This window comes from Plecotus auritus (genome assembly GCF_963455305.1).
Source record: "Plecotus auritus genome assembly, chromosome: 1".
In the NCBI taxonomy this organism is placed as follows: Eukaryota; Metazoa; Chordata; class Mammalia; order Chiroptera; family Vespertilionidae; genus Plecotus; species Plecotus auritus.
The window spans coordinates 208,673,524-208,693,901 of NC_137770.1; the positions used below are offsets into that span (position 1 = coordinate 208,673,524).

A 20,378-nucleotide genomic window follows, 5' to 3' on the forward strand; every position below is an offset into this window, starting at 1 on the left:
CTATGTAATTGGCAATTATCTCAGTTTATAAGCAAAGGCTGGAATCAAAGATTGTGATACCAGTGACTTACTGGAGCATTATACACAAAAATGATTCTCTATATTACTTAATCACACATGTTTCTTAAGATAAACTCACATACTACTAAAAATTCTGTAAATAATTCATTTAATGCATAATTGGCGGACTTTGAGAATGTCACAGTACTTAAATGACTGTCATAAGAACTTAAATGAGAATCTCACTAGAACTCTTTTCCACTCTGTAAGGTCAGTAGCCAACTATTTTTTTTCACTTTAACCTCAGCTTTTCACCCAATGTCTGGCATATAGCATGGGAGATTCATAAAAGTGTTTTAAATGAATCATAAAGTTTATGAGCATTGTTACTGTATAACTTCATATAGTCAAGCAAGTTTTGGTAATAATGTCTTAAAGGAAAAGTCAGAAATCCAACAGAGAAAACTAAGCTGAGCAACATTCTCTTCTATGGTTTCTAATTCCTAATCGTGGGAAGCCTTCTGAAAAGGACTTACTCTAAATATCATTCCATGCCTGAGAAATAATGGTATAGATAAAAATAAACTTCAATAGTCTAATGATCTCTCCTGGGCTGTATGTGGTAGAAATATCTTTGTATTTCAGTGGTAAATAAAACAGTAAAATACAAATTTTTAGGTGAGGTTTCATGCTAATAGGTTAGGATCTCTGAAGAAGAATTGGTGCAGAAGTTTTCTATCTATCTTGTGGGTTTCCAAAAGAGGGCACTGGTTAAAGTTCAAAGACACAGCCAAGTCCCCTAAGCTTAACCAAAGGCTCGCTCCTTGGAGAATTCAGAAATGCACAGAAATCCAGTGTTTCTTGCAAAAACCTCTACCACTTATACTTCTTATAGGGAGCTCTCTGATGTTTCATTTAATTTTCTGATGTTCCCGCTTTTATTAGTTTTCAAATAATATTATTTATGTTTGATTTTAAAATGTTATTGAGGTCTATTTTTTAATCCACATCACCACCATTACTTGTATTTTAAAATCTTCATTTATATTCATTTTTTAAATATTTTTCTCTACTTCTATATACCACAGTACATGATATTTTTTATGTTACACATCTAGCATTCTAATAATTATTTGTGCATTTGTATTACCTCACCTATTTGGTGATAAGCTTTTTAAAAATATTGAGGTATTTTTTTAAATGTATTTATTGTCTAAAGTTTTACATGTCCCTTTTTTCCCCAAATGACCAACCCTCCCCCCCCCCGTTATTCCCACCCCGGGCAAGCCCCCACTGACCCAGTATCTGTGTCCATTGGTTATGCTAATATGCATGCATACAAGTCCTTTGGTTGCTTTCTAACCCCCCTCCCCTGCCATTTGTCTCTGGATCTATTCCTGTTCATCAAATTATGTTGATCATTATATCCCACATATGAGTGAGATCATGTGATATTTATCTTTCTCTGAATGGCTTATTTCGCTTAGTATAATGCTCTCCAGTTCCATTCATGCTGTTGCAAATGGTGAAAGTTCCTTCTTTTTTATAGTGGCTCTGTATTTAGTCTTCAATTAATCACGTAATACTACTAAGTATCTACTAATATATATGTTAGACAATGTAACATGTAATTGGATATGAACAAAGACAAGAAACCATTCCTGACCACTTAGAATTTGAGAAATATATGTTATTGTTCATATGTAAGGCATTTAATGAATATTTGTAGAATGTACATCAGAATTTTTTTTTCTTGTTGTAGTTGGGATTTTAAGATATAGCATCTGTTGCTATTATAATTGAAATATAAGCTAGTTGGAGTTCAAGTCTACTAAATAATTACTAAAATATCACTAAAATCCATAACAATAGTGGTATAAAAGAAATAAAGTAGATAATTAAAATTATATTTAATCTACCATTCTTTTAAGGAAGGAAAATTAACTTGAGATTAAGTATCACTTGCAGGTAACTGTCAACTTCTAGGCAGCTAAAACACTGTTGTAGAAAGCATCATACTTTCTGAAACAGAAAGTGATTTTGTAGATTGAAATCAGATATATATTCTGAAGTGATAAATAATCAAGGAATTCTATCCTATGCATATATACAATGAAATATGACTCAACCATAAAAAAGAAGGAAATTTTGCCTTCTGCAACATGGATGGACCTATAAGTATTGTGCTGAGTGATATAAGTCAGACAGAGAAAGACAAATGCCATGATTTCACTTATATGTAGAATTTAAAAAACAAAATAAACAAACAAGCAGAAAAGAAACAGAGTAATAGATACCCAGAGCATTTTGATAACTGCCAGATGGGAGGGGAGTTAGAGGGATGAGTAAAAAAGGTGAAGGGATTAAGAAGTGCAAATTAGTAGTTAATGAAGAGTCATGAGGACATAAAATAAGGCATAGGGAACATAGCCAATAATCCTATATAATAAGAGAGGAATATGCTAATTATCTATTACACCCTGAGGCGTAATGACCAACTGCTTCAGGACTGGATCACAGATCTGCAGGAGGGTGGGGCATTGGAGAGCCACAGGAAGGGTCAGGGCAGCAAGCAAGCGGGAGGCAGAGAGCTACAGGAGGCGGTAGGGCAGCAAGCTATGGGGTTTGGGGGGCAGCTATAGGAGGGCGGGGCAGGGGGCGGAGAGCTATAGGAGGGTGGCAGCGACCTACTGGCACATGGATTCCTGCACAGGGCTACTAGTATTGTAATAACTATGTATGGTATCAGATGGGTAGTACCTTTATCAGGGTAATAAGTTATACAAATGTCTCATCACTGGGTTGTACACCTGAAACTAATATAATAATGTATGGCAACTGAATTGAAAAAAAAGTTATAAAAAATTCTACCCTAAAAGTTTTACCACCAAATACATATTTTTTTAGAAGTTTCCTTTGTAATAGTATTTATCATAAACATAATCAATGCCTGTTTATATTTAATGACTTCTTGCTACACTAGAAAGAAAACATGGTAAAGGCAGAAAAATGGGATGATTATATAATGGGTGCCTGGATAACAAATAAAATGTACAAAGAATACATACTGTTTGAAGTCATAATCACCTGCTTGGTTCAGAAGTAATTTAAAGAATTATATAAAGTATACATTTTTTTTTGCTCAATATTTGAAGAAGAATATTACAGATTATCACAAGCCAGTTAGAAAATAAATATCATACTTGAGACCTGCAGACATTATTCAATCTTTTAGCATCAGGAGACTCTTAGAAATTATTAATCATCTTAACAAAAATCCTAGTGCTCTCCTAGGCAGACTTGCAGTATATCTGTTTCAAATTACTGTAGATGTCTTTACCAAATTTCACAAGATGCTATTTAATATCAACCTGAAGAAAGCTGACACTACCAGTCCTTCCTTGCCAAATATTGGAAAATCTAATTAAATAGACATTCGACTTCAAGACGGTAATGCTTAAAACTAAATAAACTTTATCCTTTTAACCTTATTGACTGACCAAAGTAACACAGAAACATCAATAACTCGTTCACATTGAGAACTCATATTGGATGAACTTTGTCTCTGTCAAGGATATGATTACTAATGGAGGTGGTGGAGCCAGACTTAAAATCAAATTACTCTGATGTGACAGCTTAATCTCAGACTTAACATAACCATTATTTTACCACTTTAAAACTTCTTGGTGATTTAATAATACTGATTTTAAGGGTCCAACATTATTAGTTTTAGAGGCCAGTTAGAATTCGAACATGTTATATCTTAGGTTTGTCTAAAACACACATAAAAAATTAGAATAAATCTTGGTTGGAGCTAAAGTGATTCACTTCCTCTGAAGCTTTAGAAAAGTGAATGTGATGGTTTAAAGATTAATCTGGTTGCCTTGGTCAGTGTTGCTTAGTCCTCAGATCGCTGGCCCAAGCACTGAAGGGTTGCAGGTTTGATTCCTAGTCAAGGACATGTACCTGGGTTTCAGGTTCTAACCCCTGGCGCTGGTCAGGGCATGTGTGGGAGGCAACCAATGGATTGGTTGATTTTCTCTCTCTCTTTCTCTATCCTCCTTCCCTTCCACTCTCTAAAAACCAATGGAAAAAATGTCTTCAGGTGAGGAATTACAAAAATAAATAAATACAAATATATGTTAATCTGGTTACTTAATGTAGGAAACTAAACAAACAGTGGATAATAGTGAGTTAAAGCACGATAACAGAATAGCATAGAAGGAAAGAATAACTTTTCTGTTATTCCAATTATTGCTTTTCTTTTCACAAAAGTGGAGATCATTAAGTCTTACAAAACCTAGAATGGAAAAATTAAAAACAAACAACAAACAAAAAAATGTCCTTAATTTTAAGTACTCTTATTCATGGATTTTGACATGTTCCCTTGAGTTCTAAATTACTTTCACACAGAGAAGCATAATAAAAGATAAAGGTATACAATATTTTGGGGATATGCAGGGATGTTAAGGATAAAAAGAATTGGAGCATGACAATTTTCAAGACAAGAATTCTCATTTTTCCATGTTACCAGTCAAGAACATGATTAGTCAGAAACACACTGAAGCTACCCACTACATGTTTGTTAAAAAATTATGATCACTGAATTTTTCAAAGTATAATAAATTAAACAAAGTAAACTAATAATTGTAATATGAGATTCAATTGGGAAGGGGTTCTTCAAAAATTTTCAAAAAAGTGTTGACACTATCAATATGAGATAGATAGATAGATAGATAGAGCAAACAACTGAATGACTAATGGTTAATTGGAAGGCAAATAAAACTCAACAACCAGTAGTGTGATTGTATACTCCTTTATACGGGGTTTGAGGAAAAAAAAGGGGGGATACATGAAAGTGCCAGGAAGAGGGTAGGAAAGGATTGCTGAAATTAAATAAAAAGAAAACTGAGAGGTGCAATTAGAGATATAATGTAGAAGATAACATCTTCATATAATGCAGGGGGAGTGGTTAGTAAAGGCCAAGAGGGTAAGTGGTCTCATCTACTGCAGAGATGTTAAAGAATGAGTTCTGTGAAAATAACGTTTGACTCAACAGAAAGTTTCAGATGATTTTTGACAAAAAAAAAATTATCAGCAAATTCATAGACAAAAAAGACAGACTTCAAGGAGGCAGTTACTACATGCTTAAAATATAGAATTCAGATAAAAAGTAAAAACAAACTTCCTGCCTTGCTGCCACTATATAAATTAATTCATAGGTGTAACAGTCCCTTCTTTACTGCTTAGTTCAAAGTTACCTTGATTAAGTGAGCTGTACTACATGTGACAGATATTATGATACTTCCAACGTTTATTAAATAAAAACTCTCCAAATCAAGTGACTGGACAGATATTAAAACTCATTCCTCAAATGTTGGAAAAGGCTAAGAATTGCCAGTGGTGTGGGTTAGACTCTGGTGAAGAATGAAAGGTCACAGGTTCAATCCCATTCAGCTTTACTCTATAGCTTAAACCATTAAATCCAGTCAGCAGACAGGTTCTCCTGTGTCAAGTGGCAAGTGCCTCACTGCTGTTTGAAAAGATGAAGCAAATATTTCTTAGTAGATTAAGAGAGATAACCTTGCCCAAAAAGACTGAAACATCATTCACCTTATCACATACAAAGCAAAATAAAAAAATTAATTGCCATTAAAAGAAGAATTACTTAATACACTATCCATGTCTACATCAACCCACAAGCTATTATAAAGCCCTTGAAAGCAATCAAAGTTATATTGGCTGACTTGTGTGAAATTCACAAGATATTGTACAGTGAGAAAAGCAAGACGTGTGTATAATGTGATCGATTCTCTTTTTGTAAACACACACACACAAATCTATATTCATATAAAGGTCTCCAAAGAACACCTGAATATAGACAGAACTATGAAGAATTTACACTGAATTGTGTGTGTGTGTGTGTGTGTGTGTGTGTGTCTATGTGTGTATAACTCCTATCCTTGTAAATAATCACACTTGGTGTATATATGCATAAAGCAAGTTCTAAAAGAATGGTCATTGCAAAGTTAGTTAAATTTATCTCTAGTGGTAAAAAGTCAAATAAACTCTACCTTCATATTTATACACAGTTTATAGTATTTTTATTTGTTATTCTTCATTTATTCCTATATAATAAAATAGTAATATGCAAATTAACCATCACTCCGCTACACACAAAAGCCACGCCCACCAGCCACGCCCACCAGCCAATCAGGAGCGAATATGCAAATAAACCCAACCAAGATGGCTACAGCCACAGAGAGCAGGAGGGAGGCTTGGGTTTCCCCAGCAATGGAAGAAGCCAAGCTTTTTGCCTGCCCTTGCTGGCCTAGGCCTCCACTCAAGGCTACAAAGTTTTCATGATAGAAGATACATAAATCCAAACAGAAATGGCAGCAGCCATGGAGCTGGAAAGAGCAGGAGGCTAGGGTTGCCCCCGGTGATGGAGGAAGCCAAGCTTTCCGCACACCCTGGCCAGCCCAGGCCTCGCTTAAGGCTACAAAGTTTCAATTGTAGAAGATAAATAAACCCCAGATACCAGGGCCTCTGCTTGGGTTGCTGGGGGGTGTGGCCGGCCTGCAAACCACCACAAGCCCCTCACCCAGGCTGCCCCACGCCCCAAGGGAACCCCCACCCTGATCCGGGACACCCTTCAGGGCAAACCAGCTGGCCCCCACCCATGCACCAGGCCTCTATCCTATCTAATAAAAGAGTAATATGCAGATTGACCATCACTCCAACACACAAGATGGCTGCCCCCATGTGGTCAAAGATCCTGCCTCCATGTGGACACAAGATGGCCACCACAAGATGGCCAGCAGGGGAGGGCATTTGGGAGGGACCAGGCCTGCAAGGGAGGGCAGTTGGGGGCAATCAGGACAGCAGGGGAGGGCAGTTGGGAGGGACCAGGCCTGCAAGTGAGGGCAGTTGGGGGCGATCAAGCCTGCAGGGGAGGGCAGTTAGGGGTGACCAAGCCGGCAGAGGAGGGAAGTTGGGGGCGACCAGGCCTGCAGGGGAGGGCAGTTAGGGGTGACCAAGCCGGCAGAGGAGGGAAGTTGGGGGCGACCAGGCCTGCAGGGAAAGTCAGTTGGGAGGGACCCAGGCCTGCAGGGGAGAGCAGTTAGGGGTGACCAGGTCTGCAGGGGAGAGCAGTTGGGGGGGACCAGGCCTGCAGGGGAGGGCAGTTAGGGGCAAACAGGCTGGCAGGGGAGCAGTTAGGCATCAATCAGGCTGGCAGGGGGGTGGTTAGGGGGTGATCAGGCTGGCAGGCAAAAGTGATTAGGGGCAATCAGGAAGGCAGGCAGGTGAGCAGTTGGGAGCCAGCAGTCCTGGATTGTGAGAGGGATGTCTGACTGCCCGTTTAGGCCCGATCCCACCTGTCCGACTGCCCGTTTAGGCCCGATTCCATCTGTCCAACTGCCCATTTAGGCCCGATCCAACCGGGCAGTCGGACAACCCTCAAGGGGTCCTAGATTGGAGAGGGTGCAGGCTGGGCTGAGGGACACCCCCCTCCCCCGTGCACCGGGCCTCTAGTGTAACCATAAAGAACAAGACATTTTATCATACAAGAATAAGGTAAGTGGCTTGGTTTTAATTTAATCCGTCAGTCTGAAATCAGCCATGGACTGTCCTTTTTCTTCTAGAGGTTTATCTGAGCATTCTGCGATCATTGACACTTGGTTAGCAGGTGGTATATTTTCTCATTAAAAAACACATCTTTCATGTGTTCTGCACTGAATTGTACTTTTTAAAATACCTGTTTTACTTAATTAAAACAAACCTGGCATAGGCTGAATAATGCCCTCCAGAGTGTTCATGACCTAATGTCCAGAACCTGTGATTTTTTTTTACCTTTCATGGCAAAAGGAACTGTTACAGGTGTGATTAAATTAAGGATTTTGAGATGATCCTGAATCATCCATAATGGCCCAATCTAATCCTAGGGTCCTTATGAAAGGGAAGCAAGAGGGTCAATGTCAGAGGCGATGTGGGGACAGAAGTAGAGGTCAGAATAAAGTGATTTGAAAATGGAGGAAGGGGCCACAAGCCATAGAATGCAGATGGCTTTTGGAAGAGGGAAAAGATAAGGAGAAGATCCGTCCCTGAAGCATCCAAAAGGAAGGCACCCCCACAAACATCCTAATGTTAGACTTTGAACCTCTACACCTGTAGTAGTATAAACTTGTGTTGTGTTAAGCTACTGTGTTTGTGGCAGTTTAAAATAGTAGCAGAAGAAAACTAATGCAAAAGCTTCCCCATTAACAGCAACGAATCAGTACAATGAGACTGAGTTCAGGACAAGAGTTACAGAATAAGTGATAGTGGTCACACCACTCATCAACTATAGTTTTTCTCCATCCTTGTTCCAACACTAGGTTCCTAACAAGGATCCCTACCGCCTTTCTTTTTTTTAAATATTTTTTTTTCGATTTTGAAAGAGAGAGGAAAGGACAGAGAGAGGGAGACAGAGAGGAAGAGGAAGAAGACTTTGATGTGAGAGCTAAACATCCATTGACTGCCTACTGCACGCCCTCTACTGGGAATTGAGTATGGAACCTGAGCATGTGCCCTGACTTGGAATGGAATAGTGGAATAGGCAACCTTTTTTGTGCACTGGATGACACCTACCCAACTGAGCCACACTGGTCAGGGCCGATCCCTACCTGTTGATAAAAACTATTCTGGCCGAAACCGGTTTGGCTCAGTGGATAGAGCGTCGGCCTGCGGACTGAAGGGTCCCGGGTTCGATTCCGGTCAAGGGCATGTACCTTGGTTGCGGGCACATCCCCAGTGGGGGGTGTGCTGGAGGCAGCTGATCGATGTTTCTCTCTCATCGATGTTTCTAGCTCTCTATCCCTCTCCCTTCCTCTCTGTAAAAAATCAATAATATATATATATATATATATATATATATATATATATATATATATATATATAAACTATTCTGAAGTCAAGCTAAATCCAGCACACACAACTTCACTCTTCAGGTACCAGACTAGGGGGCAGCAAAATATTTTACAAAAGATAGGTGTCAGCCTTGCAAAATCTCGGACAAGATGGTATTTTTAGCTGTTTTCTTTAGCAGAATGAAAAAAAGCATAATCACATGAGTCAAAAGGTCTTGTATTCCACTTCCCCTCTTCCCCCTTCCCACACAACTAACCAAGAAAGGAAACTTGGACAAGCTGAAGACTTAATTTATATTTTTGACTTCCTTATTTTTCTGAGGGAACAAAAGGGCATATACAAAGTATTAAGCACAGTTTTAGCACTCAGAACTTGTTCAGAGAACAGTATCTACTATTAGAAAAAAATCTCCCATTTTTTTCTAGCAATTTCTCTTTCATTTTTGATTATGAGAAAGAGGAAGAACTTCAAGTATTGGACTTATAGTCTATTTTTATTAAACACCCCAAGATATTATTTCTCAATCAGTTATTTCCTGGGACATCAGCTTCTAAGTCACTCCAGTTCCCACTCCAATCAGAGAATGAGCTTCTAAATGTTTAATGATTAATTTCCATCAAAGCATTACCTAGCAACTATCACTAATATAAAATTAGATCTCAGTTTCTGTAAAAAGTCTATAATCCACTAAAAGAATACTGATCAATGTCAGAATTTTAACTCTTAAAAACACATCCAGAATATATCAGGAGCTTAAATAAGGAGTGTAAAATATTATGTATAACTTGGTTTTCAGAATTTTATGATTTAGCGTTTTCAACAATAAGCTAAATAAATACCCATTACATGTGGAAAACATTTAAATAATAATAGCAAATTTTATTAAGCACTAATGTGAGCTAGAAAATATTTTAATTCTGTTGTGTGTATTACTTAGTTGAATAGGTAAAACATTTTGAAGTTAGTGCTTGCATTGAAGAAATAAACTAATCATATTTTTAAAGTAGTAGATTCATTTGGATTTTTCTAGTAAATAACGAGAATCTTCATCCTATTACCCATGAAAGAGGAAAAGAACGTCCCGGCTTTATACTACTTAGGTAAAATAAAATGACCGTTACAGGTTGGTTTTAGAACCAATGGTAACAGGATTTTTAAGGAACAGCTCCTAATGTGTTCAAGCTACTGCCTGAGAATAAATAATATATTTCAACATCTTAGAAAATATCATCTGATACCTCCAAGAAGCAGCAGCGGGTAAATTTCAATCAGGTAATATAAAATCATCATAAAATCTTGAATTTTGTATTGGAATCAGTGCTAATCACAAATGTAGGCAAATATTGAGAAATAGCAAGGATTGCCAAGTCCTAAAGACACAGAATAACATTATGTTTCTTGCTTTACACTTACCACTCATTCTTAAAAAGAGTAACACCTGCCATCTTTTGCAGAGCAGTCATTCATAATTTATGAGGCCTGAGGTTGTATTTGAACCCATTTCTTTTTTTTTTCTTTAAATTTCTGATTTTTTTAAATTTCTTTATTGATTACGGTGTTACATATGTGTCCTTATTCCCCCATTACCCCCCATACCCCCCTCATGCCTTCATCCCTCTGTTGTCTATGTCCACTGGTTAGGCTTATATGTATGCATACAAGTCCTTTGGTTGATCTTTCCCCTTTACCCCCACCCTCCCCTACCTTCCCTCTGAGGTTTAATGGTCTGATCGATTTGAACCCATTTCTTAATGAGCATTAGCAAATCCATGATAAAGTGAAATGAGGAATTCTTAGAGCTTTGCCTCAATAATATTTTTTACTAGGTAGGCAATTTTTTTATGTTAATCTTGATGAATCTGGATGAATAGTTCTTGGTGAGTAACAAATAAGGATAAGATCAAAGCACTGTCATAAGAAACAAGCTTTGTTAGACTCTGATATACATAAGTAACTGGCTAAGAGTTCTATAAGCAATCAATAAGCAATCATAATTGATCCAGGAGGCGGGGGGTGGGGGGGATAAAGTCTTCTTGGAAAAATTAATGTATTCTGTTTTCAACAAATGAGAATGCTATATTCCTTCTAAGCTTTCCCTGTTATCTTGATAAACTTAACTTGGATGGGTTCTCTAAGAGTAAGGGGAACAGGGGAGAGATCGAGTCTAGGAAAATCACAGTAAAGCAAATGGTATGTTCTGCTTTTAGGAGAGATTCATTTTTCTTTCCAAAATTCCACAAGTTGCTTTTTTTTTTGTTTGATTTTTAACTGCAAACAGTTTTGGAACCTGAAAAATCAATGTTACTGAGTACTGTACTTATTTCAAGCTGTTCCAAAAACTGAGATCAGAAAAACTTTGCCACAGAAATCTGAATGCATATATGAAGGATTCCAAAAACAAATGGTTAGCATCTAGAGAACATAAAAGCAAACTGCATATCCTATGTTCTCTAAAATGGTTTACTTACTGGTAATTTTGAATTCAATTTATGAGAAATGCCAGGAGGATTAAATCTAAACACATACACAAAAAGATGGCTCTTTCAAAATATTGAGAAAGTTGTGGGTTTTTTGATATCTCAACATATAATCATTAATTGCATTAATTATAGGATTGAAGGCAAACAAAGACCTCACATAAGCATCATTTTGAATCCTGACTTTTTTTCTGTAAGAATTTGAATTAAAATGAAAAATAAGGTTTGAATGCCAAATTTCAATTAAAGAGAATATATTATAATCTTTTATATGTTTGAGAGTAAGTCTTAATCATTAATCACTCTTTCCATCTCTACACAGAAAAAAACTACTTTGAGATTCAAAGAAACAAAGTAGCATGATGGAAAGACAACTCAACCAGCAATTAAGAATGAGTTTTAGCCAAAAACCGGTTTGGCTCAGTGGATAGAGCTTCGGCCTGCGGACTGAAAGGTCCCGGGTTCAATTCAGGTCAAGGGCATGTGCCTTGGTTGCGGGCACATCCCCGGTGGGGGGTGTGCAGGAGGCAGCTCATCGATGTTTCTAGCTCTCTATCCCTCTTCCTTCCTCTCTGTAAAATATCAATAAAAATATATTTAATAAAAAAAAGAATGAGTTTTAACTATATAATCATTGACTATTTCATTTATTCTAGGTCTCATATTCTCTAACTATAAAATGTTTAAAAGATGGGTTTTAATCGCTTTATAATTAATTACACTGTTACTGCCTAAAAACAGTTTGTGAAGATTAATAAAGCAGGGGTCCAACTATTATTTGTTGACTGAAATAAATGACATGGCCAGGGTCTACCATTTGAGGAGACTAGCACCTCCTTATCTATTGCTATATATGGGGAGAAATTGCGCTGGAGGTAAATAAACTAATACTAAAAGCTAATTCTAGTAAGAAAGTAAAAGACAAAATGGCCAAACTCCATGGCAAGCTTGGGTGTGATTCATGCAATTATCAGCACCATCAGGTCAGGTCCAAAGGGGATGCAGATCAGGAAGTGTAAGTGATCACAGAACCTACAGAAACACAGTGGGATGCGTATGGACTCAGAAAATTGGATGTATCACTGAGCTTTAAAAAGAGCAACCCCTGAAGAGAGATCATATTTAAGCACTATCCTTCCTGGTTTCTAAAGTGATGATAGCAACTTTTATGAATATATAATATTTTGGGCATACAGACAATGCTTAAGTTAATACTAAGTAATCACTGATACATTTGTAAAAGTTATATGGATTATCTGTTAGGTGTAAGACACTGTGAAGTAGGGTGAAACTATTTGACAGAGAAAGAGCGAAACTGATGGGAGAGAAAAGGGAGGAAAAATATATCCTTCCTCTTGTTAAAAATATTCTAAAAAAGAGATTTCAGGTAGCTGGCATTCTTCTTAGAGAAGGAGTAATGCTTGAAGCTAAAACTTGGTATATTATATGCAGGCATGTAGAAGACTATGAAAAACAAATTGGTTACTAGTAGTGAGGGATATAATCACAATCACCAAGCAATTTGGAGAAAATAAAATATATATAATCTATATTTTTATCACAGATCTCCCTTTTGAATTAATAAGGTCTTGTTTGTAGAAAAGAATTTCTTATATTTATCATTTTAGCAATGCATATATTACTTCTGGAGCAATTTAACTAAATTTCTTTTTTCTTTCAATCATTCAATATATGCGTATTTAATGTTTTCTATGTCAGAAACTGAAAAAGGTATTGCGGTATATTGGGAATCAGAATACATCTTGACATTTCTGTGATCTTTTAAAAATTAAACATATGGGTTCATTTCAGCACAATGAGTTTTAAAATATGTAATTACTTATTTATAGAATAGGAACCAAAGTATGCAACATTAAAATATGCACTCATTAGAATATTATTTGCAAAAATGTAGTTATTTATAATTAAATAGTTAAAACGTTTGTTTTAAATGATAAAAGTGTAATGCATTTTTCCTATAGTTAAAAACTAAACTAAAATATTATATAATTATTTGTAAATATTAATTTTCTAATACTTATTTTATATGTCTTCAGATGGTTAATATAATGTCTTCAGAAAGTCTACAAGTGCTACAACATAATATCGGTTTAATCAAGCACTCATTTCTAATATGCGCTCAAAATTGTATGCTTCCTCCCTCCATTTCTGCAGAAAATCCACCATGACATAAGGTTATTAGAATAAGTAATATGTGCTTTGTATTTCTGAAAGGAAGAAACAAAGAACTGAAGAGAAAGGCTAGATTGTGAGAAAAGACAAGCACTTTTTGAGTTTAATGTGCGTGAAATTGTATGCCTTGGAAGAAAGACAAATTGTCAGCAGGATACAAAGTGAAGATTCCTTGCTCAGAAATACCCTAAGTAGGTGGTTAGTTGTTTTATTGTTTTCTCCCTAACACAATTCATCCCTGTAAACTGGCTAAATGAAGGAAGCTCTACTTGAAGATGTTACAATTTCAATCCCAAATCACCCCAGAAAGCATGGAGGATGGGGTGAGAAGGAAGATAGAGCAAAAATGTGACATTGGTAAATGCTGAGGTTTAACCTCTGGAATATCTGGGTCATCTCCCGGGGAGAAAATACAGCTAAGGAGAAAAGTCAAACCTCAAAGAAAACGCAAAGGCTATAAAAGTCACACTGGAACTAAGGTGTGACAGGAACAGAGAAAAATATTGATTTGTCTGTCACAAATTTGGTCACAAACAGGGTATCAGTGAACACAAACAAGACAGTACAGACAAGAGGAAAAACTAAGGACAGAAGAGAATAACTACAGTGATTCCAAAAAAATTGAGTATAAAACACTCCCAGCAGTTCGCCTCACAAAATTGTTTACAATCACTAATTTTTCCTAGTTTCTTTTCTATCAGTATCTTTTTAAAAAAGTCATACTGATAACTTAGTAAGTTATATAAAGTCACATCACTGAGGTGTATACCTGGAACTAATATCATATTGTATTGTCAACTGTAATTGAAAAATAAAAAATGATTTCAATAAAAACAAAAGTCATACCGTTTGTTTGATTCAGTCTAAGCTTCTAAAACTGCCATTGTTAAATTATGAACCTACTTACTGACAAAAATCTGTGCAAAAATTATTGCAGGCTTACCTTCAGCATTTTTAACTTTATTTTCTGGGTAATACAAAGAAGTTGTTGAATTTTTACTTCTTATATGCATCCGCATCATTAAAATTGATATGTTTTCCTACATATTTTAGTTTTTTCTGCATTTCTATATTTCCAAGTTTTCTTTATTTTTCATGAAAAACTATTCCCTTAAAAATTAGTATTACCATGGAAATGCACACAAAGAGTATGTATAAAGGAAGAAAATAACATATTTCCACATTCTAATATTAAAAAATATCCATAAATACTAAATATATCACATAAATACATGAAGTTTATTGTCTACAATTCAAAATGAAACTTGGAATTAGTGAATTGTTTAAGAAATAGAACTTAACATTATTTGTTTATTCAATTATTTAAGTAGAACATGTTCAAACATTAATAAATGTTAAGACTGAAATTTTTATTCTAATAATACAATAGGGATTTTAAAATATTTTTATTGATTTTTAGAGAGAGGAAGGGGAAGACAGAGAGAGAGAAGCATTGATATGAGAGTGAAACATCAATCAGCTACCTACTGCACTACTACCTACTACAGGGGATTGAACCTGAAATCTGGCCATGTGCCCTGAGCAGGAATCAAACCAGCAATCTTTCAGTACACAGGACTATGTTCAACCAACTGAGGAACACTGGCAAGGGCTACAATACGAGTATTTTAACAAGTATATTAAGTACAAGGATTTTTTCTTATGATACAGGTAATTTAAACAACTTCTTTATTTGCTACTTTGGTAAGAGCCTTATTCTAAATAGTAGGTAGCATTTTTATGTCACAAACTAATGTAAAATTGCACATATGGCTTTTTTTTTAAATTTATTGATATTTTACAGAGAGGAAGAGAGAGGGACAGAGAGCTAGAAACATCGATGAGAGAGAAACATCGATCAGCTGCCTCCTGCACACCTCCCACTGGGGATGTGCCCGCAACCAAGGTACATGCCCTTGACCGGAATCGAACCCGGGACCCTTCATTCCACAGGCCGACGCTCTATCCACTGAGCCAAACGGGTTTCGGCATGTCACAAACTAATTTAAATCATAAAGCTTCATTAGGTGTTTGTGTAAAATAGAAGTTTGCAGTGAGTCATCTGCTTTAAGAAAGACATACAAACCTCTTAAAAGTAAATAGCAAAAGAACTGGGCCTGGGTCTTTAAATCATTTGCTTTCACCAGGTGCCATTACTTTACTGATGGAAATTATGAATTAAATATTGAATGAGATTTAATAATTCATGAAAATATAAAGAAAAAAATCTATGAGGAGACCTATAGCTGGGTCCTTAAGAACAACTATTAATGACAACTCAAATCTTGGCTCCGCCATTTCATAGCTATTCTACATTTTCCAAGAGATACCCACTTATCCAATGGAGCCTCAGTTTCCTCTCTGGTAAAATGGTGATATTCCTACCTAACACAGTGAGGATATTGTGAGAATAAAATAAAATAATGTATGTAAACATTTAACCCATGTTGTAAATCACATGTAGTAAGTGTCAAATAGTAGCTATTATAAATAAGTGAATCAGTTCAGCACTGGAAAACCTGTTTTACACCAGATGCAAGAAAAAGAGGATAGTGTTGCTAAAAATCATGATTTACTACAGATCAGGTTCGGTCTATAAGGGGAGATCCAGAAAATTTTAATAGCTTACCTACACTAATGGACCCAGGCCATTTGTTCTGTAATAAGACCATATTCTAAACCCAGGCTTCCTGATTTCTGGTAATGTTTCTGCTAAATCAACCTCCCTTTTAAATGAGTCCCTGTAGTTTTTTGAATAGTTTATACTTTATTTTGGATCATTTTTTAAAAACAAGTTAAATTTACTAAAGAAATTACCAATTATACTTTTAACTAAAACACATACAAAAGATAATTTAAATAAACACAATCATGCTATGCCATATAAGTTAAACTGGTGTATAAACTAGCCAAGTGTTGCACCTAAGTTTAAAATTCTTACTTAATAAAAAAAAATCAGATAAATGCTTTAATATAATAGGAATATTCTTCTAAAACAATCAATAAGTATTCAATCTACCAGAAACCTACAAAAATAAAATATTCAGCTATCAAATTGTCCATATCTGGTAGTTTATAAGAGCAAAAAGTGATCTGTGATAAATAGTAACTTTTTTTATACAAGTATGAGCAAGTTCTTAATTCTATTGAAATAACTTAAGTAGATACTTTTTCAGAATAAGTTTGGCAGAGGATTTTGGAGTAGTTATCTACAAAGAAATTCAGAAGAAAAACAGATAATTGAAGAGACAGCTGTAAAATTCTTTAACTTTTAAAAATTACGAAAAAGATCTATAATTTGACATTCCTACTTCAGCTCGATGCCATATATAATTGTAAGATTCCAAAGACTGTCTTTAAAAATGAGGTGCACCTATACTTTAGTGTATATTTTTATAAAATGCCTTGGAAACAGCTATTCTACATTTTTCACAGAGATCACATCGTGCAATCTAAAAATAATTGCCACAGTTCTAAAACGGACTTCAAATATTATATCTTTAAATGATTACTAATGAAGAACAAATGGTCAGTATGAACCTCATATTTTCATAGAAGGGTCCCTGAGAACAGTGTAAGAAGCATAACCTCAACTGAGATTTCTATCAAACCTACACATTTATGCATTTTTATAGCAAGAAAATTAGCTTTATAAAACATCACTACACTTTCTCTAACCAAATGTAGTATAAATAAGCAAAAATAAAACTTTCTCTTGATTGCTTTCATTATTATTTTAAAATTTCAGTCTATTTCTTGCTGGTCGAATTGCTCACTTACGGCTCATGAGCAATGTGCTGCTTCTTAAATGAGCAGAAATGAGGCAAGCCTACAGCTATCTCTTGGCACAGGCATCTTGCTGATCCCCAGATACTTGGCTTCTTCTTAGATGTCAAAGGAAGTTGAATCTTAGGTTTTGTTTATGATCTCAGGTGTTTTATACCTCTGGGATAAGCTGAATATCTAATAGGAGAATATACAGGATTTCCAGAGTGAGCTTCACTATTGAACCTCATGAATAATGAACTAGATAGCTCAAAAATGTTTATTTGAGCTGGGGATAATTCCCTTGAGTAAAAAAGTCAGAAAATGTATCATTTTCAATTGTTTGATTCTTCATTATTCCCGAAGAAAAAATAAGTTGGTATACACCATATCTGACATAAAGGTTGCAAAGACCTACGTCTTGTGCCTGTAAAAGATACATTCTGAAGAGTACTTTCGTTCAAGTAATCTGAGTATTTTCTTTTTAGTATGCTCCCACTTGATAAATATATTTTTATTCCTGAAATAATGACAACATGGGAAGCTTAGCTATAACTGCTTCAATTAAATTCAAATTCATCAATTTCTATACCACTATATATATGATGATAATATTATTTATTTTCACTACCTTTTACTTGGACCTGAAGGAATGCAGTATTGGCATACCACTTTTCAACATTCAGCTAAATGTTTCATATTCTCACATTAAGAGTTTTAGAATAAATATCAATGTACAGAAGTGTATAGTCAAAATTAAAAGCTGCAGGATCATGTAAGCAACATCTAATTCTTCCAATAGTGGAAAGGGTTTACGGTCCTAAAAAAATTAAATTACCCATGTTTTCCACATAATTTATGTAATTGTTTTTATGTTTTCATACAGAATATTTTGTCAATGCATGCAAAACAAAACTTACTTTATTTTCTCTTTATAAAAAAATGATAGGGATATACATACTGTAAGGGACACATTCATACTGCACTTCAAGGTACTTATAGGTTCCCGGACAGGGGTCTGGAAAAACATCAGGACCTGCCACGACTGCACACTGGGTTCTGTTATTGCACCTGAAGTCAAAAGAAAAGAAAAGAAGACATAAATGCTTATGCAAAGTTAAATCCTTATTAAAATCAATACTAATTTTATTTTGGTTCCTGTTACACGTATTTAAATGAAGATTTTATCAACTTAGGATTTTAGACTTATCAAGGAAATTTTGTCATATACCTTAAAATAAACTAGACATAAAATCAATTAAATCAGTTTTCTCATATTAACTCATTTAATATTTGATTGAACACAGTATGATACTGAGTTAGAAGTTAAATACCACTTAAGCAAAATTCACTGGTCCATAGGATATTGCCAATGTGAGGACAGATAAAGATAATTATTTAGTAGGAAAGACTCACCCCCATTACAAAATCAAATTAAGAAAATATAATCACAGAGTTCTGTTACCTATAAAGTAAGTTTACTGATTATCATGACAATTTTAAAGGCAATGAAAATATGGTGTTGAAAAGCTTTTGGCCAAATCTAAAAAAAGTAAAAAGTTAATATTTAAATATATCTAAAACTTTTATTTATAAAAATGAATATAATAATTGCATGAGTAAAACCATTTTTAAGAATTAATTCTCCACAACCTCTCCAACACTTGTTATTACTTGTCTCGTGGATAATAGCCATTCTAACAGGAGTGAGGTTGTATCTCTTTGTAGTTTTGATTTGCATTTCCCTAATAGCCAGTGAAGTGGAGAAAAAGAAACCCTTATTCACCACCGGTGAAAATTTTAACTGTTATAGCCACTACAGAAAACAGTATGGAGGTTCCTCAAAAAATTAAGAATAAAGTCACCATATGACCCAGAAACCCTTCTTCTGGGCATCTACCCGGAAAATTTGATGACATTTATTTGGAAAGACACATGCACCCCTACGTTCATTGCAGCATTATTTACAGTGGCCAAGACCTTGAAACAACCAACGTGCCTTCAATAGATGACTGGATAAAGAAGAGATGGTACATATACTACACAGTGGAATACTACTCAGCCATAAGAAAGGATGAAACACTGCCATTTACAACGTGGATGGACCTTGAGAATATCATGCTAAGTGGAATAAGTCAGACAGAAAAATCAAGAACCATATTATTTTACTCGTATGTGGGAAATAAAACTGAAAGCAAAAAATTAAAAAAACAAAACAAAAGAAAGACAGACAACAGTATGGTGGTTACCAGAGGGAAGGGATAGGGAGGAAGAAAAAAGGGTAAAGGCAGTTAAATATATGGAAAGAGACTTGACTTTGGGTGTAAACACATAATGCAATCTACAGATGATATATTATATAATTGAACACTTGAAACCTATATAATTTTATTAACTAATTTCACTCCAATAAATTTAATAAAAACAGGGGGCGGGATACCTGATTCTCATTTTCTAGTGTTCAGATGAATAATGAGCCTTATCTTACAGACTATTGTTCACTGATGCTAATATCCTATACTTTAAATGACTTTATATCTTCACAAAGAATAATCAAACATTACTAGGGAACAAAAACAAACTAGACATCTTTATAGCATTAGGGCTAAACAGATCCAAGTGAACCTGATTTAATCATGGGTAAATACAGGTCATGAAGTTCATTCCTATTTTGGAAAAGACACCCTTTTCACAGTGGTAAATATCACTAATAAACCTTCTAGATTCAATAATTTATTAATTAGTAGACATTTTTGAGGGAAAATAATGATTCTTCCCACCCAAAATATTGGCACTAAGAGTACAGGATGAGACTCTCTAGTTATCCTCTACGTGCTTGTTTATTCATCTCAGAAATATTATACCTCAGGGCTATATTTGTGTGTTACTTTCTTAAAGAGATATTTCATCTCTGAAATAACCTGCACTCTGATTCCTTGCTAGCACACTGCTAGAGTAGGGAGCATTTAAGGAAGAACTCATTTTGATTTAGAGTAAAATGCTTTGTATCTACTTGACTCTACTATTTATCAG

At 35.3% G+C, this 20,378-nt stretch overlaps 1 protein-coding gene across 39 annotated transcripts in view; it reads right to left on the minus strand.

The window, feature by feature from the left end:
- ADGRL3 (adhesion G protein-coupled receptor L3) overlaps window positions 1-20,378 on the minus strand; it is a 798,149-nt gene that overhangs the window by 322,936 nt on the left and 454,835 nt on the right. For all 39 annotated transcript variants that reach the window (XM_080681583.1, XM_080681582.1, XM_080681586.1 and 36 more), the window contains one exon: window positions 18,307-18,416. In XM_080681583.1, coding sequence (XP_080537709.1) covers window positions 18,307-18,416 — 110 coding nt within the window. The remainder of the gene's footprint in view (window positions 1-18,306; window positions 18,417-20,378) is intronic.